The sequence below is a fragment of the Triplophysa rosa genome, linkage group LG4, assembly GCF_024868665.1.
Source record: "Triplophysa rosa linkage group LG4, Trosa_1v2, whole genome shotgun sequence".
NCBI lineage: Eukaryota > Metazoa > Chordata > Actinopteri > Cypriniformes > Nemacheilidae > Triplophysa > Triplophysa rosa.
Genome location: NC_079893.1, coordinates 8,702,301 through 8,722,871, shown reverse-complemented (window position 1 = coordinate 8,722,871; position 20,571 = coordinate 8,702,301). Strand labels below are relative to the sequence as shown.

Genomic DNA, 20,571 nt, shown 5'->3' with positions numbered 1-20,571 from the left:
GTGAAGAACAAACATGCACTTACACCTGCACCTGACAAGGTATGTTCAAGTAGTTCCTTTGGGCCTTGTGCAACTTCCATGACCCAAAATAGATCAGTAAACATGCAGAAACACTGACCTTAACACATACCTCTGGCAACAGTATACAATTATCTGAATCAGAAAAAAGCAAACTGCACAACGATTGAGAATCTCTCAATAAAGTCTCACCTATCTGTTGAGAATGGCCGTTTAAAGTTCTAAAAATATAAAATATACACGCTCACCATAATCTTAAAGGGATACCCCAAATTAACCCCAATTAATTTTGGATTCCCCAAAATGAAAAATCTGTCATGAATTAACCCCCCCCAGTTGTTCCAAACCTGTAAACATTTCTTTGTTCTGTTGAACATAGATATTTGGAAGAATTATCAGCTTACATTTCTGGGACATCATTGACTACCATAGTAGTAAAAATTTGTAAAAAAAAAAAGTAGTCAAAGGTGCTCTACAACTGTTTGCTTTCCTACATTCTTGCAAATGTCATTCTTTGTGTTCAAATAAATGTATAGGCCTACATGTTTCAAACAACTTGCAGGTGAGTAAATTTTGAGGTAATTTTCGTTTTTGGGTGGAGTATCCTCCTAACCTTTAAATATTTGCAACAAAGAAGGATATATAAGACTATAAAAGCGAGTCTGTTCTGTTGGAAAATTCCAAAATGAAAACACAAATAGTTTCTCTACAAATATCACAGTTAAATTATGATTACTACTATGACAATGCAAGTATGAGCTTGCTTACTGGTTTTATTACAAATACCATGGTAAACCTCATTACCGTGAGTAATTACTAGTAATTATCAGTACCGTAATTACTTAACCTGGAGCACTTGACGTAAACATTACCTTTAGTTGGTATGGTTATAAAACATTTAGTTGGTATGGTTATAAAACATTTAGTTGGTATGGTTATAAAATATTCCAAACAACAATTTACACTATACTTTACGTAACTTTCTCTTATATTAAGTAATATATTATATATTTCGCAATATAATTACAACAAATTGTTAGCCTAGCTAACATTAATGTTCTTTAAAATCGTATAACGTTAAGTCATATAACTTGCTATAAGCGTTTAAGTTTTTTTACTGACGTATTAACATAAGCTTTTATAAAATGCTCGTATTTAAAACTATTGACTACAAGAAATGTTTTACAATAAGAATAGGAATATGTAGATCCTAAATTTCACCTCATCTTTGATCACATCGCTGTACGGAGGCTGTAAGAACGTCATACCCATCGTCTTTGTAAATGTATAACTTTGGGGATTTAGCGCCATCTTTTGGTAATGTCTGAAATAGCACCTAGTAGACAACAGAATTTGCGTAATCGTGTATATAAAATTTGAGCAATAAGTTAAAATACGCGAAATGACGTAGCTCTAAACGTCATGAGCAGCATGTTGTAAAATATATTTTTTATTTGTAAAAAGGTGATACTGATGATGTGTCATTTGGTACCCCAAATTAGCCATGGTTTTCTGTAATAATAAACCTACAAAAAAAATTCGTAACGGATGGGTCTATTGAGCATAATCGATCTTATATCAATCGTATGACTTTTAATGTCTGTTAAAACTACTATAGTAATACACAGAAATACATTACGAGCGTAGGGTTAGGAACATATAAAGCATTTATTTTTGATAATTTACTGGATGAGCCATCAAAACAGTATTAAACTTTTTCAGTGACGATGCATCCAGCCTGGATGATGGTTCGTTCCTGAAGAGAGGCATCTGCGCATGCGTCAATACAGAACAACTCCACGAATCCACGAAACTGCGAAATTAAGAATCCTACTACGACAAGGAATTGTGTTTTAAATATTAAATAGATTACTGTGACGTTACTTGCTTACCATCTCTGGGCATCCAGTCACGTACACTAATCAGAAATTCACGAACAATACTCGCTGCACATTACTCATAGTTCATTCGCTATTCTTACTAAAGCCCGCCTACCCTCAGCTGCCGTTTACCCAATCATTTAAAAGTATTGCGTAAATGCTACGCAATTTAGTTAATATTCATGAGCCACTTCTTTGCCATACTAGGATACGGAGTGTGCGGGTTGTGACCACAGTGTACCAGCCAGTGCGCGCGCACTCACGCACAGCGGATCCCCGCAGTTACACCACGACTATGGCTGGAAGCACAATACGTGCGGGTCAACCCATTGTGAAATGATGCTTTTTTTTGTTCAAATGCGACGCCGGGTTCTGTTTTTCTGACGTAAACGAGACCCGATCTTCCAGTCGGTTGGGATACATTTTCTGCGCATCATTTGGACGGGCGTCTCTAGGATGGAGCACATCAGAACACCAAAGGTAACGCTCATTGTGACATTTCTCTTATGCACCGCTATCACATAAACGCACGCTGTGCAGCATTTATCTTTCAGATGTCTTTATGCTTGAACGCCATGTGGTTTTCTAAAAAGTAACATTTCGCAAATATTATTATTGAAAATATTGAAAATAAACGAACTTCCCAGAATAAACCCGGTGATAGGCCACAACGATAGCCTCCATCTTCATTCACACAACCCCTTGAAATTCAATCGGATCAATTGTTCAGCCTGAACGCTGAATAAATGTGGGAGTCATCGGGTCTTCCTATGTATACACTAAGTATCAAAGTATGATATTTTACTGCAAATTTTACGCATGATAAGTATTCTGGCCATATCAATGCTTGCATCCCTCATTTGTATTCAAATGCTATCTTGAAATATGCCAAGCTGGGAAAAGCAATGATGAAATACTTCAGGGTCATTGTAAATGTAGTTATGATGTTCTTTTAATCACATTTTTCTGTACTTGAGATATCAGAATTGTTTTTTTGTGACGTGTTTCCCTCCAGGTGGAAAATGTGCGCATGATAGACTGGCTGAACCCCAGGAGATCCACACTGGGAATGTTGTACCTCTCCTCTACTCACACTATATTTGTAGACAACTTGGAGGCACGCAAAGAGACCTGGGTAGGAATTGAAACTGGCTGCAAAATCCTCCATGCAGACGATCAGACTTACTTTTCAAATAATCCGAATTACCACAGGAACACACGTCGTCATCCACTATGTTATAGAGTTTACTCTAAATCGCCACATTTGCTGTAGCTTTCATCTGAGTTTAAAGAGCAACTAGATGGATTTTGTTAAATGGTTTTACTGTATCTTTCTCATTATATCTACCTAAACGTGTCTGTTGCAACTGTATACCTGAAAGTCATAAAAGAATAAAACACTGAGGATCTCTTTTTCTCCGTTAGGTTCTGCACAGTTTGGTGAGTAATGTGGAGAGACTTCCGACAAACCCTTCAGGAAGTCCTCTCATTATCCGCTGTAAAAACTTCCATGTCTACCGACTGCTAATCCCACAGGAGAAGGACTGTTTAGATGTGCTGGCCTCCCTCACTCATCTATCACGCCCAGGTAAAAGCCAAAATAAAAACACATATTCTAATGCTAGTATTGTGACCGCTGTGCCCTGGGAAAGTTCCCTTTCTGGTAAGAGGAACGTCCTTAGCATGACCAGTGTATGAATCTCATGTCTAATCACGACAGTTCTGTTGGCCCATGACAGTGCATGATGTTCAAAGCTCTACAGAGAACAACAGTGTGTATAGAATCTATATAACTAGATGCCACATCAGCAGCTGTTTCTATGGGGTCATCCACCATTTAGCCGTTTGTGGCTCTTTGCCATACAGTGAAAGAGAATGGTGACCAAAGCTATCCTCTTCTGTAATATGTAATATTGGTGGACAGAAAAGGGCCAGAAATAGTTCCTTGAATTCAGGCCCTTTGTATCCTTTGCTCACGTTGTAATTGGCGAAGCGTTGAAAAGTATCCATACATTTGCTTTTTTGTGAAACACTGTGCTTTTTATCCTAACACATTGATAGCTTTTATTGAGCTTTTGAGAAGGCCTTAGCATTTTCACACCCTCTCTCTCTCTCTCTGTCTCTCTTTACAGAGCACTACGGAGAGCTGTTCTGCTTTTCCTTCAACCCTAACTTAGATAAAGAGTTAAGGGAAAAGGCCTGGGGCTTCATTGATCTCAAGGCAGAATTCAGTCGAATGGGAATACCCAGAAACCTCTGGCATGTCACAGCAGCCAATCACGAGTACAGAGTCAGTATGACATCACAGCTCTATCATTCCTGTTCTTTGATGCTAAAATACTTATTCTATCCCAGTTTAATGTACAGTGACAACTATTAGTAGGTTAACTTTCCCAAGACTGTAAAAGTTATGGCTCACCTGGTTCAACCAATAGCATTTTTGAAGTGGGACTATAATGTTTGCTAGAATATTGGCAGAAGAAGGTGCAATGGAGTGTTTGTCAATTCTGAGACTTGATGTTATCAATCAGGAATTGATTGGATTGGGAAAAGTGGGCATTTCTGTAAAAAGAAAAGGGAAAGAAAGTCATATTAGAGGTAAAGCAAGTTTTTCATACAGGTCACAATACAAGTAAACAATGCACAAATAGACCAGGACTGTGCGTTAAGCATGTAAATAGTGTCGATGTGGAATTTAAAGACATAAAAGAATCTGATCAAACTATTTCGATTGGCAGTTGTGTGACACTTACCCATCCGAGCTGTATGTGCCAATGTCAGCCTCTCCTGCAGTCATTGTGGGCAGTGCCAAGTTCCGGAGTCGAGGGCGCCTTCCCGTTCTCTCTTACTTCCACAGGGACACCAGTGTAAGTGTATAAATGGTGACACATCTTCTTTTAAAAGCAAGCAGACCCTTTGCAGGCTTCTCAGTTTTCAACCATTCAGCTCTTCCTCCAAGTTTCATTATTCTCTGTTTAGTGAACATTTGCTGTCTTCACCTCCACACTTTGTATTTCCAGGCGTCTATCTGTCGGAGCAGTCAGCCTCTTTCTGGTTTCAGCGCGCGTTCCTCAGACGACGAGCAGATGCTACAGGCCCTTATGAAGTCGAACCCTGTCAGCGAGTTCATGTATGTGGTGGACACGAGGCCAAAGGTGAGAGGTCATGAAAACAAATAGGTGACAGAACTGATTGGAGAGGATGTTGCGATTTTACTGAGAGATTCACCTGAAAACATTTGAAATATTAAAGGTATTAAAAGTAATAAATTACGTTGTGCATTTGAAAATAATCATAAACACTAGCAGTGTTGTGACTTTAATACCGTTTGTAATTGTTTCAAGCTTAATGCAATGGCAAATCGTGCTGCTGGAAAGGGATACGAGAACGAAGACCACTACACCAACATAAAACTGCAGTTCATTGGTATAGAAAACATCCACGTCATGAGAAACAGCCAACAGAAGCTTATAGACGGTATAGATGGACTCATGCTTTTTGTTGTTATGCATCTGTAACGATAATATGTTTAATGGATTTTATCTAGATAAAATGTTCAGCAAGTAGTTACCTCTTCTTCTTTTATCTCTGCAGTTGCCGATCTTGTGTCTCCTTCCATGAGTGAATTCCTGTGGGGTCTGGAGAATTCTGGATGGTTAAAACACGTCAAAGCTATACTAGAGTCTGGAGTCTTTATTGCTAAGGTAGAACTCCTTTCAAAATCTTTAAAATAGCCTTGAGCTATAAAATTGACGCAACTGTTAAAAAAAAAAGATATATTATCAATTAAAAGAAAAGATCCAAGCATTCGAGCATTAGTCTTTAAATCGACAGTTCATGATATCAGAAAAGTATTTTCGGCTCTATTATAAGATACCAATAACCATGGCATTAATGTCACAGTTATTGTCAAGACAATTATATTGAGACACCTATGTCCATACCTATGATTGGTAGAATACTGTAGTACCAAAAATCACCATAATAACAATAACGAAATGGCACAAAATGATTGTCATGGTTTTGACTCAAAACTTTTCTATTTGTGTTTCTGTTATGTTTCCACAGGCGGTGGCAGAAGATGGAGTAAGTGTTCTGGTGCACTGTTCAGACGGCTGGGATCGGACGGCTCAGGCTTGTTCAGTAGCTAGTGTACTACTAGACCCATACTACAGAACCATCAAAGGACTGATGGTGATCATTTCATTAATTATTCTTAAAAGAATAAAACCAGTACAAATATCTATAAAGAATAAATGAATAGCGTTTTGTCGCTTTGTTTACAGGTTCTAATAGAGAAAGACTGGGTGTCGTTCGGACACAAATTTTCCCACAGGTTTGCATTTTCCATTTCACTCCCTTGAGATTGTGTATATCACGTGGTAGAGATTACGTATGCACTATAGTTGAAATCAGTTCCTTGAATTAAGTAATTGATTGAACATTTTCACAAGGACAACATGTGAGAACACATAGGCCTTATTCCAGAATCCATAGCAGATACAGTGACCAAACCATCAGATATGCTATACATAGACACTGAGTCTCTCATGCCTGTTTTTGCAAGACATCTAGAGATTATATCCGTTTAAGTCATGTTTTTGTGAATAAAAACTAGAACAAATATGGTCCAGACTGAAAAATACAGTTATACCAGCATTACTTTGTCATATTTTATGTCTGATTCGAAGTTAATAAAATGTTATTTTGACAAACATTATTGGAGACCTCGGCGTTTCTCCATTCAAGTAGATTGAAGCTGCATTTGTAACGCCGTTGCCTACAAGGTCGTAGAATAAGATGACTTCCCTTAAAAACCCTTTGTCATGCTTTGTCATACCTTGTGACAAACGACAGAGAAACCACATGTGCCCTCAATGTGATTGCACAATGCGAACGGGGACATTGTCTGCATTGCATCATCATAAATTTCACAAGCGCCTTGTGGATCAACACGATTAACTGTATTCTGCACTACCCAGGTACGCTCACCTGGACGGTGACCCTAAGGAAGTTTCGCCGGTCATGGATCAGTTTCTGGAGTGTGTTTGGCAGCTGATGCAGCAGTTCCCCTGCGCATTCGAGTTCAATGAACGATTCCTTATACAGCTGCACACGCACATCTACTCCTGCCAGTACGGGAACTTCATTGGCAATTGCCAGAAAGAGAGGAAAGACTTGAAGTAAGAAAATCAACCACTTTTTGTCGTTTTTTTATACGGGGAATGCTGCATAAGGGGACCAGACTTTAAGCCGACCGTCAAAAGTGCGGCTCTGCATAACTACAGATGTATCGGTTTTATGTAAAGACCTTTAGATTTAGAAGTGTTTTGTATTGCTTTCAGTTTCCCTCTGTGCTTCCACACTTTGCAGGATACAGGACCGAACACACTCTCTGTGGCCTCACCTGTGGGAGAACAGGGCAGAATACACAAACCCTCTGTATAGGACAGACCACAGCCAAACACAGGGTGTTCTCAAGCCTCTCACCACCGCCTACTGCTTCAAGTGAGTCAACCACAGCCTGCCATCCCTGAATGAATGGCATTATGAAACCTCCTTTCACATCCCTTTGTGTAGTAGGCATTGATACACGTCACATGGCTTGTTTTACATTTCGCTGATGTCCTTATGAAACCTCGTATCTCCCTATTTCGTTATTTTTATTTTTGTCATACACCATTATTATTAGTCACCCTTTATGTTTGTCACTGGGTTTTGCAAATATCTAACTAAGAAAAAGTGTTAAAAGTTCTTGTAAACTTTGACAACAGTATTCAATCAATTAAAAAGTACAGTGTTTTTTTTAAGTTACTTGAAAACACCAAATATGGACATCCAAGGTTTTGGATGGACAGCGACGAAATGCTTCAGAAGTGACAAAGCTCGATGTGAATATGAATGCAAATTGAAAGTGAATTGGGCTTTTAATAGTTTCAGTTGACACCTTTTGTGCATTCTTTTAAGTGGCCAATCTAGCAACAGAAAAAGGGCGGTGACCTCTCTAATTTAGAATCGGATGGGGGAAAACACAGCAGTCAGTTCTCCACCTCCCACTTCAGTAAATTCTTTAGCAAGATAAAAGACAATCATGTGATAAGAGGGTCTTTTAAAATGTTAAAATAATGGAACATGAATTTGTGTGACTCGTCATGGAGCATTTTTGATTCGACTGTTTTAAGCGAATGGGAATGATGTTGTAGGTTTTGGAAGGGGATGTACAGCCGTGCTGAGAAAAGCGTGGCTTCACAGCAGTTTCCCGCCGATTGCCTGAACGCAGTGAGGGACGAGTCACAGCAATTGGAGGAGGAGCTTAGCAGCCACCAGGAGGTACCACGGGAGACGGACGCTGGACAAGGCATACAGAAGCATGCATAAATATCACATATAAGCATCACATGCATTTTAAAAACACAACCGCTGGTAGACATCACTGTATGTGAGCTATAGTACCACATGAACGCAGAATGAATTTGAGGTTCATTGTAAACCTGTATGACTTTCTTTCTTCTGCAAAACACAGAAGAGGATATTTTGAAGAATGTTAGTAAACAAAAAACATTGTTCCCCATTCACTTCTATTGTGTGGACGCAAAACCAATGCAAATCATGACAGATCAACATTCTTCAAAATATTTTCTTCTGCAGAAGAAAGAAAGTCATACAGGTTTGAAATAACATCAGGGTGAGTAAATAACAGAATTTAAATTTTGGGGTGAACAATCTCTTTAAACAAAATGGGACGAACAATACAAAATAACTGATGATGTAATATAAATGATCCCTATCTGTTAGATTGATTCAGATCATCTTTAGTCTCTTTAAACACTGACAACGGTTTCTTCACATTAACAGAGACTCGCTCAGCTGAAAAAGAAAACTTTGGGGGAGAGAAAGAACACCAACAGGCCGTCTGAACAAGTCCGCCGTCCAATCCCAAACAAGGGTGAACTCGGCAGCCCTCTAGACTACTTCACCGACCCGAGAAGCGAGACACACCCTCCTTCCTTCACACTGCCACTGGTGTCACCGGCCCCGCCCATGAGCGGCGACCCTGATGACCTTTCAACCTACAGTGATTTCGAGTCAGGTGTGGCTGACCTCAGCAGCCACTCCTCAAGTGCCGGAGATGAGGCTAAGGAACCTGATAGTGATGAGGGGGTCAACGCAAACGCCTGAAAAACAAAACTGGTGGCAGGAAGGTGAAAAAAGCACAATAACGGGTATCTGGGAACTGCTGTGTTTTAATTTTTTTTATAGGTGTGTGAATTTGTATTTAAATTTTTATTTCCATTGTAGTGTCTTTGGTTTTATTTAACTTGCTGTGTATATTTCGACCAGTTTTCCCCTCAAGCCTTCAGTACTGACAGGTTTTGTTATTCTCCGAAGCTACACTACTCAAACTATTTCTGCATCATATGGTATATACTGCGTGCAGCGTGCAAATACACAACACAACACACATGGAATATGTTATCCCACAATGCATTGCTCTCAACTTCTGTTTCTAGCAACAAGTGATCTGGAAGAAATGTCAATGCCCCAATTTTAAACAACTTTTGACTGAACTGATAAGAGTTAAACCAGTTTTTAAAGCATTTTAACAAATAGACAACAAACTGTTTTTATTCCCCAAATAACAATATTTGCTAAGTTTACTGAATGTGACCACAGTGTGGCATACTACAATTTATGGCGTTTATTCACACACTTAAAATATAGTATACAGTACACTAGTACTCCATTTTGAACATAGCCCATGTCTTCCTAAAAAAGTTCCTGCCAAAACTATGTTCCAGTCTGTGCTCTCCATTTGTATTTAAAGGAAGTCTTATACGGAGTTGAAATGGCACCTATACTACAGTATGTTTAATTTCTGTATATCTGTAGAATGTAGACAATCAAGCCTTCACAACATCCCTCTGTTTAATGTTTCAAGTATACCAGTAGATTTTAAAAGTGATTCGTCTGGAACATAAACTTTCCAGGACAAATACCCTCAATAAATTGTTTGCCGAGAAGCAAACTACATGACGAACTCTGTATGTCTAGTGTCATTTTTAACATCATTTCATCATTCGCTTTGAATTCTAGAGCTTCATTTAGGTATATTGCGAACCTGAATCTTGCTATGCAGATTAGGCCTTCTATTCTTTGAGGATGTTTTAAGTCATTGGCTGCCATACGACTCTGCTGCATTACAATTAAACAACTTCCATTCAAATAAAAACATGTTATTGGTTTTCTGGTCTTTATATTATATTTATATTGCTGACCTAAACCATTCTAGTTCTGCCCAAAAATGATGCCACTGGTTGAGTCATTTACTGTCGGCCATTTAGCACACAAAACCACATTGTTTATACTCTTCAAGATTGCAACCTATAAATGGCTTACAGTTGCCTTTGTGATAGGAGAAAGTATTTTAGCAAAATATCACACACTTCATTCATGAATAACCAGAAGAACCTGAGCTAACGCAAGTGACCTTCAGGTTGGGGTAATATGAGTAGCATCTTGCATAAACATAACTGGCAGTAATGTTAAGAAACAAACCATAACAGACATTCTTAATGTTTTATTAACTATCAAATTAAATAAAGATATAATACAATAATAAAGGTTTTTATCAACATTATTAAATACAGTATGCTTTTGTCGTCGTTAAGTTTCCGGCAGCATTAACATTGTTTAAGATCATTTTCAAGTGCTTACAAGGCCCAACACCATTTGTCGCAAAGTCAACTTAAAATAACAAGTTGACGGTACTTTTACCTACTATCTAATAAGCTTCAAACTGCCTGTTTCTGACAGCTAATAAGAACAGATTGCTCTCCTCTGATTACAGCCTTTGGGTCAAAGCCAGACCGGGCACATCCAGACGTCACTGACATATGGTCTATTCAAACTTAACACTTTGTAAAATCCTGTGCAAAAATCACTTTGAAGAACAATCTCTTTGCAGAAGTATTAATCAAAGCTGTAGACCACAAGATTGGCTTCTGATCTGCTGGTAGATTGATCCCAAACCTGCGATAAAGAATATTCATGTTTACTCAACCCAAAGGTTGAAAACGGTTTCATTAAAGATCTAAGATTGGAGAAAGACAAGATAGACTACCTTCCTCTAAGAAAAGAGCACCAATCCTTCGCTTTAATGTGTGGCAGGAAACTGTGTGTTCATGCATTGCTGAAGCTTTTCCTCTTTGGCTCTTCTGCAATGGCAAAGCTGGGAATATTTAAGACAGAAGATTATTAACATGTTAACATTTGGGATGAGCATAAATTATTTATATCAGCCCTATTTTAAAAACATCAAAAGTGAGTACTGTTTTTAAGATTGGTTACTTGCTATTTCAGTAGCGATAGGTGGTATTATATCTATGAAGACATTATCAAAACTATGTGATCATTTTTTGTAAATGTTTATCCTGCTGCTGTAAAATTGATTCAAATTTGAATACTTCTACATTTTAAGCGTTGTTTCAAAATAAATATTAGTTGTAATACCGTTCTCTTTTCCATGAAGCTGGCTAAAAAATCATCAATTTCCGTCTTTCCTTCCAGAAAGTTCTCAGCTGTCTCCTCAGACTCCTCCTCAGCCTGATGGGCTGCTACCTTTAATCTGGCCTGCAGTGCACTGAGACTGCAGCTCTGTCAGAGCAAAAACACATTTCAGATAAAACGTGTATTTTATTCCCCTTAAATTTAACCAAATATAACTCAATTTACTAAAAACATAAGGCTGAAAAAAGTACTGCATAAACTTTAAGGCAGAAAAACACAAATGCGTATATGCAAAATAGTACTAACATTTTCTTTGTCATACTGTATGTAAACGACCAACAGTATTTTTCTTGGCTTTACCTCACTGAGCTCATGTTGTCTCTGCATCTTGGTTTCAAATACTGACTTCATCTGCATTAGCTGTTCAAACTAAAGCAAAAAAACCCCATCAGAAAATGCAGTTAGCATCCTCCAAGAAGAGACTTGCAGTCGGGTCTAAATCTCCGAGGCCTTAACATATGAAAATCTAACATTTTGTACATTAAAAATGACATTATTGGCATAGCAATCTGAATGAAATGTTGCAAACTTAACATGAATTAGTATTAGCATGTCCCTGTTTCGCTTTATAATACTTTTTTTATTTTATAATCTGAGAATGATTTAAAGAGCATATATGCAGCATATATATATATATATATGAATTTTGTACAATCTCGTACAAAATTAATTTACATTTAACAAAAAAAATCCTAAATGAACAAAAAATGTACTGTCAACATAGTCTTAGATGTTTGAACCTCACTGTATGGATGTCTTTGCATGAATATGAATATTTTTGAGAAAACATACTTTACACAACATCTCCTGTCTCTTGCCCTCCAGCTGAGGCTCAAGTTGCAAGTTCTTCTCTGCAAGTTAAATAAATTCTCTCTTTAATGTGCAAACTTTGTCCAAAAACAATAAACCACATCACGTCACAGGTTTGAGTTCAGGGTTTATGTCAAACGTTGGGACGTTCCAAATCATTTACTGTAACATTTACAAGAAAATAAACAGTTGGCACTGAAAAAATATAATAGTCTAAATTTGATATTAACATCACTAACAAGCCGATTGGCAATGTTTTTCAGACAACTCACTGGCCATCTCCACTATGTTATTAACCAGCTCCTCTTTATCCGAGGTCACTTGTTTAAGCTGAGGCAAACACATGAAGAACTCCAACAACACATCGTCTTGATCGCTCATGTCCTTCAGCTGGGAAACACTGTGAGATCACAAACAATCCGAAGACAATGTAAAAAATAAAGGAACAGACAAACCCACAACAGTATCAGCAGAATCAGTACCGTACTATCAGTACCGTACCTAATCTCAGAGAGTTCTGGAAATGAATCCGGGATTTCAGGCATCTTGTACATGTGTCCATTCAGTCCTGACTACAGAGATCAGAAGACCAAAAGTAAATATTGTGCCTTTACTAATGTAATTCAAATAACTGAATCTGAAAGTTCTGAAATACCATTTCGGCACCTCACATTTACCAAAATCTATCTGACTCAAGTCAGTCCTAAAGATTGGGTTTTAAATGCATTGAAATGCAGTGCAGTGTAAGCAAAGCACAACAGCTGCTACCAACTCGAGAGTAAGTTCTCTTTAAGTACCTGGGAGTCAGCGGTTGGTACTGGAAGAGGAAGGTCTGTTATGAGTCCATAAGATGGTGCTGCTGGACGGGGAGGGGCTTGTTGAGACTCCACCCCTGCGTGTGACACAGGGCCAACCGGTCGCTGACCGTCCTGTGGCGGGAAGGCAGGAACAAAATGGAAGCTCTGAGTTGGGTAAGGAGGCATCCCAGATGGTTTGTACATACTGAGCCACAAGAGACAACAAGAGGACAATTTATAGTTCTTTCTGACAAGAGACCATATCAGATAATGCACAAGGCAGTTCTCAAAACAACGAAGAAACAAGGGTTACAGTATGTTTGAAGCTAAATTTAAATAATTGTAAAAAAAAGCGAATCACGCAAATAAATGTAAATAAGTTATACAGGTTAGAATCAGTATCCTTAAATATTCAAGTTATGGATGTGGAAGATCAAATTCTGAAGGCTACTCACAATTGAAAGGTGGCGTTGCCTGACATCAAGACAGGAGGACTTGTCCAGAATTCATCTAGTAAACTCTGGATTACTTTTCCTAAATCTGAATGCATTCCGAACTTCGGGTAGAGAAGGAAAATAAGAAGCCAGTGAAAACAAAATAAAAAAAATTCAGCATGTTCTGTAATGCACTACAGAAAGAGAAATAAAACTAAATGAAACTTTATCCAACTGTACAACAAAAACCCGATCAGAAAATCTGATTATTCATTTGCAATGCAGAAAAATACATTCTACATAAGTAATAAAACAATAACAAAAACTTACATTAGTAATGAGTAGGCTGGTAACCATTGTTCCATTATTACTGTCTACTAAATGATGGCCTACTGGTGGAAACACACTGACCACTGGTTTCTCCTGAGGGAACTGTGGTGGGAGCAAGCTGTGAATGACATGTCACAATATATGAAGCAGCAGTCAAATACATGCAAATTAAATAGATATAAATAATATGCAACGTTAACTTACATATTGACAGTAATTGTTGAGTTGTTGACAGTAAAAGGAATTCTATACTCCACATCCTTTTGGATTTCTGCAAGACTGAAGACATCATGAACAGCATTAGATTATGTGACATTTTAAGTCCACATGTGAAACGTCTCCACTTCCTGACAAATATCAAATAACACTTATATGGAAATGACCCATTTACCTGTGACTGTATTTGATGCACTTCAGTATAATGTCACTAGTGAGATTGCAAATGTCCCCCATGGTGCCATTAGTAAGACTCAATAATAAACATCATACAACCAGAAATATGTTCCTTTTTAACTCATGTCGCATGGTGTATCATCAACATAAATAATATTAAAGTAGCCATTAGTACAATTATGCATTGTATTTTTTTTAGAAAATAAGCTTTTAACAGTTCTGGAGGGAATTATAAAAAAGCCTATGTTAAAAACTAAAGCCTGTATCTATTGAGAAATGACAAACTAGAGGTGTACTACGACACTAATTTAAGACCTGTCCTTCTGAGTAAGAACGGATCTGGAGTACTGAGCTAATACTTTAATCTGAACCACAGTACATCTGATCTGAACATCCAGCAGACACACAGGTTTGTCCTAACTAATAATAGTGAAACATTGCATTGACCTTCAGTGCTTTTATAACAGGCTAATGATATTTTCTCACCCCTCAACAAACCTGTGTAAACATTTTAAGTAAAAACATCACAGAAATTCAATGGTTTTCATTAGAATAGTGTTGTTTTTTATTGGACACTAATGGTCGCTATGGGTCTCTCTTGGTAATGAGCTGGTGGGATTTTTTCAGGTGGATAGATACTGGAAGGCCCTTCATGAAGATATTTTGTAATAGGTTTAAACATCTGTTGATGGATTTTCAGCAGGAGGAGTTTGACTGTGCCAATTTGTTAGTGTGTCCATTTTTGACATTTTACGATTATAAGACAAGTTGTTCCTCGCAAGTACACACAACAACAACACTGAGCACATTCTGGATGACTCCCCAGGCTGATCAAACGTGTTGAAGACCCAGCAGGAAATAACGTTGTTTAGTTTGTGTTGTTTTTCTTGTTCCAATCAAATTTTGCTCCCAATAAAAATACTCGAGTGAACTGAAAATCAAGACTTTATTTTACAATAAACTGAACAATCGATGCCTAACATTTATGGAGCACCACACACGTGACTAAACATTAGACCACTAACACTAACTTTAACTAACTTACTGTTGAACAGCTTCTATCTAGATATTCATCTGTTGATTCAACTAATATATATTTGACTTACTTGGTGTGTGCAGCTTTAAGAGACTCGATCTGTCTCTGTCTTTGTTTCTGTAAACTGTTCAGAGGAGGGATCGATCCGGAGCCCTTGGAAAGTGGGAAAATCCAGTTCATTATCGTCTCCTACCACACGAACTAATGCTTGAATCTCCTGACGGTGTCAGTTCAAAAAGGTGTGACGAAATTAAACAGAAATTTAAGAAATGCCCAACGCGACCATTAGCATTAGCCACGACTTTATCTGGTGTTTTACTGATATTAGCGACCGATCACTCGTTTAAATGGGTACATGGGAAAAACAAACGAAAAGCTTGTGGCTGTTAAAAACGAGGATAAAAGATCCTTTAAATTTCAATAAATAGTGTGAGAGATTAAGCTGTAGTCTCAAATACACGGGCTCGGAAGAAAACAACCCTGTGAGCGTGACGTCAAGCTGTTCAACGCTGCTTGCGTCATCACTCTCAGCGGTGAGGAATTTAAAGAGACATGTTCTGTATCTTTACTATTTGGACGTACGCTTGTATCAAGCTCCCCCTAGTGTATACATTTTTATTACTGTGTTGTTAAATATTTGTCGTCAATAAAAAAGATATGGTTTAAAAACAAATATACATCACCTATTATCCAAATTAAAAGGGGCAAAACTCTGCACACAAGACTGAATGTGGACTGGTCAACGTCTGTACGTGTCAGATGGTTGTTCTCGTCTGAGAAATTAAGGTAAAATGTATTAAATTAGCATGTGTTTTATGTCAAGAAAGAGGACATGTGAAACTGTAATGAAGCTCTTTGTTGTTTCCAAGCCCAGCAGCCAATCTCAATTTACAGTCGACATGAATTTTGGTATTACAATTATTTTTTACATTTTTATAACATTCCGTGGCAATTCCATGCAAGGTCAATCAGGGGCGTTGCTAGGGTTGGAGGGGATAGTGGGCTTAGCCCCCTGAGAACATTTACATTTATGCGTTTGCCAGACGTTTTTTATCAAAAGTGACTTACAGTGCATTTAGTCTATACATGTCTTTTATCAGTATATATGTTCCCTGAGATAGAACCCATGACTCTTGAGTTGCTAACGCAATGCTTATTAAAAAAACGCTATGTAAAAAGTATACCAATATAGTCAGGGGCGTAATTTCCACTGGGGACAGGGGGGACATGTCCCCCTCACTTTTCAAAATCCCGTTCGTGTCTCCCTCACTTTCATGTTCCCCCTCACTTTTTTAACCACACGCCGTCATCGCCACGGCGAAGTACTAGGACCGAGCTGGACACAGAGAGTCTGCCTGCCTGTGTCAATGCGCGCATCGCGTGCACACTAAACATAGGTCACTGAAAGATTGTTTTCAATCACGTGATTTTGAGTTGAAGCATTTTACAAAGTCATCCGGCTCGTCTCCTTCCGACCGCAGATTCAGGTTTAGTTTTTCAGGTTTTCCTCCGTTTCTCAGTCAATACTCGCATTTTCCCCCTTCATGAACATCAACTTTTGCTACACAATAAAAACACCTTTTGGTTTCATGGTTTAATCAATTTAAACAATCAAAAACAACGCAAAACATAGGTATTTTGAATTTGTGATGGATTCAAATCAAAAACATTTCCCCCCATTTTGCGCCCCCCCCCACTTCTCTACAGGTGGTTTGAGCAAGATTCTCAGTCATTAGAGATGACCCGAAGCTTGTATAGACTTTTATAAACCTGGTCCACAATAGCAGTGCAAAGAGACTTAAAATGATCTGAACACAAAATTCTCTTACCAAATTATTAGCTGCAGCATATAACAGTAAAAAAATACTCTTAGAATTTAGAAATAAGTAGTTAATTTTGCAGATCGACTGTATAACTCATTAGCTCTTGAATGACGTTCGTAGAAACAGTGACACCTGCTGGCCGGATCAGGTACTGTTTAACAGTACGGCACAACCAGCGCTTCAGAACTGCGTTTAATAATGTAAAATAACGCTAACCTACCACAACCCGCGTCACGAAAACATTTTAGAAGTCCTAATAATATACATTTATTTATTATTTAGTGAAACGTTTTCAATCTTCAAAAAGATAAGAGGCTTTTGGCAAAACATAAGTGGCTTGCCCCAAAGCCAACCTTGTCATTAGAACATGTTTTAACCAAAGGTTTTCACTACACTGATAGCACAGACGTCAATATTTGGTGCTTTAAATACTCATGCAAGGTTTCCAAGTTTTTTTATAATTCGACACGATTCCCCGTTGTCCGGCTTTCAGAATGGTCACATGGTTATTAAAAACTTGCTTGTTGAATAAAGGACCATTCTTTCTCCATTTTTTGGTTATTACTGTTTCTGGTTTGTGCCTTTTAATTCACAGAAATCCTACAAAGTATGTCGCGTCTTAAATGTGATCTTGGTAACATCCTTCTCACGTGTAATTCCCATTTTTAAACAGAATAAAAAATATTAAAGAGAATAGAAGATTAAAACACGTTAACAGTTTATAATACTCTTACTTCAAAAATATTAAAGTAATACTTTAAAAAATATCAGTACAATTAACAATTATACGACAATAAGATCTCCTAAATCAAATCGTCGACATAATAAAAGTGTTCAATCTTTCCTTAACTTTATTCAAGCCACTCTGTTCATACTCCCCTCCTCCCCACTGCGTGAAACAGTAAGGAACGTTCATCAATGATGCACAGCATATGAACTTAATCATTACTGCACACCCGATTCACGCTCAGAAAGAAGTATCAAAGCTCATCATCGTGGTTTGGGAGACTTATCACTTTAGAAACACATTTCCTAGTTAAGTACTATAGAAATGATCCCTGAAAGTATAGTCTTAACTAAACACCTGACAAACCAGCCTGAGTCTATTCTGACAATCGGAGTCTCACAGACGGTGTTCACTAGTCAGCTTGGTCAATATAACCAAAAAGCGATGGGAAAAAGCATATTAACTGGCATTTCATAATATTTCACCCGCCAAAGCTTTGTAAACAGTACATATACTGATTAATATCATATGTAATAGATAGTCATATACAGACAAACTTGTAGAAATAAAATCGCATCTAAACTGTGCTTACCCATGTTCACCAATGAGAAAAACAACGACTTTATATAACTGTGCATTTAAAGCACGATCTTATTGTCGTAGTTAACTATAGTACGAAAACCACGTTTAACATTTAATTTTGACTGTAGTAAAGCGGTAAATTCACTTTTATTTTTAAACAAACGGTTACCCATAATGCTATATGAACAAGCAACCAATCAAATACGAGAATGTATGTTTCTCTTTTAAAACTTTCGTAAAATTATTATTGGTGTACAAACTTTCAGGGGTATATAAAAATGTATGTTTAGAGCAATTAGAACTGTAAATAAAGTGTGCATATTTGTATTATAATTGGGTTAAGGATTTTAAAGCGCGCATTGGTACGTCTGTATCAAACGTCCGGTGGGAACTCGCCCAATGTACACCGAGTTCCGTCAACGAGGGACATATGTACAAGACAACGGACGATTTACGATAGTAAAATGGGTGACAATAATGTGACGTATAGAACAATTAGAACTGTTAATAATGTGTTTATATTTGTATTATATTTGGCTTATATGGGTTAAGGATTTTAAAGCGTGTACGTCTGTATCAAATGTCCGGTGGGAAGTCGCCCAATGTACATCGAATTCTGTCAACGAGTGATATCTAACATTATAAGACAACGGACGAATTTCGATAGTAAAATAGGTAACAATAATCTGACGTATAGAACAATTAGAACTCTTAATAAAGTGTTTATATTTGTATTATTTTAAAGCGTGCATTGGTACGTCTGTATCAAATGTCCGGTGGGAAGTCGCCCAATGTACATCGAGTTCTGTCAACGAGGGATATTTGTACAAAGCAAATGACGATTGTCCATAGTAAAACACATATCATCAGATAGGTTATACATCACAATTTGAATTATGTAGAACACGCATACACTAACGATATATATAGAACACACTCTTACCACACACCGAAACAGACTTATATCCATAGTAAGATAATCTATTATTCACGAAATATTAAATAACCACTCTGGTCAAACACTTTCCTCCACATTACTCAATAACGCTGATCGTTCATCAATGACACAAAGCACATGAAAAACTTCCTTTCTTGATATTGCATTTACGTTCTGTAAGGAACTTTAAGACACTTTATCGTGGTATCGAAGACGTATGTTGGAATCTCGTTTCGCATCCAACAACAGAATTTTTCACAGTAGCCATACAATCTTAGCTTTCACTCCTACAACCCAGCCAGTCTATTCTGACACTTGGGTCTCACAGCACGAGTCTATTCTGACACTCGGGGTCTCACAGACGGTACTCCAGCGTCAGATTCCTATGAATAGGGGTCGCGCTGTATAACTTATAAGAATCATCCAAAACAATATTATTTTTATACTTTTTCGTTCCTCATGTTTACGGTCAAAGGTAAACACAATTTACATTATTAATATTAATGTGTGTGTAAAATAAGTGACATTCAGACAAGTCAATAGTCGATTTTCGAATAAAAGTCATATTACATTCCAAATGAGTTGATCACAACCTTCACCCTGAAATACAACGTAAATGTTAAAGATTACGACATCACGCAAAAAAACCTATTATTTCATACATCTTACCAAAACTACTCCGCTAAAACCCTTTTCTCCCATATCACCTTAAAGTGATACGGGACGATCATCAATAACACCGAGCGTGTGAATTAATTCACTTCTCAGTGCCCGATTAACGCTCAGAAAAGGATTTCAAAACTCTTCATCGTAGTTAGGGAGACTAATCTCTTTTAAAAACACATTTCCTAGTTAATAACTATAGAAATGATCCCTGAAAGTATAGTCTTAATTTCTGTCACCACAAACCAGCCCGAGTCTATTCAGACACTCGCGGTCTCACAGACGGTACTCTGACTGTAGCGTCAGATTTCATTGAGGTCGCTCTGTATAGCACGAATGACTACACGTCTAAAACAATGTTATTTTCATAATTATATTTTTCATGCTTTTTCATACTTCATATTTATGGGCAAAGGTAAATGTTAATATTAGTTTAGTTTGTGTCCCAGTTTCTTCACTTTCTTTCTTTCTTTCTTTCTTTCTTTCTTTCTTTCTTTCTTTCTTTCTTTCTTTCTTTCTTTATGGTAGGAAGCACAACTGTCTAATCTCTAGCCATGCTTTACGAACACTATTG

At 37.6% G+C, this 20,571-nt stretch overlaps 2 protein-coding genes and 2 non-coding genes across 5 annotated transcripts; 1 reads left to right on the top strand and 3 right to left on the bottom strand.

Annotated features, from left to right (window-relative positions):
* The first annotated feature begins 2,116 nt into the window (after nucleotides 1-2,116).
* mtmr7b (myotubularin related protein 7b) lies at nucleotides 2,117-9,964 on the top strand. Of its 2 annotated transcripts, none has more exons than XM_057332694.1 (14): nucleotides 2,117-2,378; nucleotides 2,914-3,033; nucleotides 3,324-3,486; nucleotides 4,031-4,188; nucleotides 4,637-4,765; nucleotides 4,919-5,053; nucleotides 5,243-5,375; nucleotides 5,493-5,602; nucleotides 5,967-6,092; nucleotides 6,185-6,234; nucleotides 6,881-7,081; nucleotides 7,272-7,406; nucleotides 8,102-8,256; nucleotides 8,754-8,923. In XM_057332694.1, the coding sequence occupies exons 1-14, from the start codon at nucleotides 2,355-2,357 to the stop codon at nucleotides 8,813-8,815; spliced, it is 1,701 nt and encodes a 566-aa protein (XP_057188677.1). In that variant the 5' UTR covers nucleotides 2,117-2,354; the 3' UTR covers nucleotides 8,816-8,923. The 2 variants fall into 2 exon arrangements, with proteins under 2 accessions (XP_057188677.1, XP_057188676.1); XM_057332693.1 differs by having other exon boundaries at nucleotides 2,118-2,378; nucleotides 8,102-8,228; nucleotides 8,754-9,964.
* A 497-nt stretch (nucleotides 9,965-10,461) lies between these two features.
* vps37a (VPS37A subunit of ESCRT-I) lies at nucleotides 10,462-15,764 on the bottom strand. Its single transcript, XM_057331702.1, has 12 exons — nucleotides 15,336-15,764; nucleotides 14,041-14,115; nucleotides 13,837-13,954; nucleotides 13,528-13,628; nucleotides 13,073-13,277; nucleotides 12,777-12,847; nucleotides 12,548-12,675; nucleotides 12,258-12,316; nucleotides 11,766-11,834; nucleotides 11,409-11,552; nucleotides 11,020-11,127; nucleotides 10,462-10,928 (listed from the first exon to the last, which is right to left on the bottom strand). The coding sequence occupies exons 1-11, from the start codon at nucleotides 15,443-15,445 to the stop codon at nucleotides 11,053-11,055; spliced, it is 1,155 nt and encodes a 384-aa protein (XP_057187685.1). The 5' UTR covers nucleotides 15,446-15,764; the 3' UTR covers nucleotides 10,462-10,928; nucleotides 11,020-11,052.
* A 2,183-nt stretch (nucleotides 15,765-17,947) lies between these two features.
* On the bottom strand, nucleotides 17,948-18,162 carry LOC130553727 (small nucleolar RNA U3). Its single transcript, XR_008962892.1, has one exon. It is a non-coding gene; the product is annotated as a small nucleolar RNA U3 (small nucleolar RNA).
* A 1,845-nt stretch (nucleotides 18,163-20,007) lies between these two features.
* Nucleotides 20,008-20,224, bottom strand: LOC130553728 (small nucleolar RNA U3). Its single transcript, XR_008962893.1, has one exon. It is a non-coding gene; the product is annotated as a small nucleolar RNA U3 (small nucleolar RNA).
* Nucleotides 20,225-20,571: the final 347 nt, after the last annotated feature.

Bases quoted from the DNA above. Each gene is read 5' to 3' on its own strand.
- mtmr7b (XM_057332693.1), top strand. From the start codon at position 2,355: ATGGAGCACATCAGAACACCAAAG. The intron at 5,376-5,492 runs GTATAGATGGAC...TTATCTCTGCAG, and splicing joins CCAACAGAAGCTTATAGACG to TTGCCGATCTTGTGTCTCCT. The intron at 7,082-7,271 runs GTAAGAAAATCA...CACACTTTGCAG, and splicing joins AAAGAGAGGAAAGACTTGAA to GATACAGGACCGAACACACT.
- vps37a (XM_057331702.1), bottom strand. From the start codon at position 15,445: ATGAACTGGATTTTCCCACTTTCCAAGGGCTCCGGATCGATCCCTCCT. The intron at 14,116-15,335 runs GTAAGTCAAATA...TGATGTCTTCAG, and splicing joins CTTAAAGCTGCACACACCAA to TCTTGCAGAAATCCAAAAGG. The intron at 12,848-13,072 runs GTACTTAAAGAG...TGATCTCTGTAG, and splicing joins TACCAACCGCTGACTCCCAG to TCAGGACTGAATGGACACAT.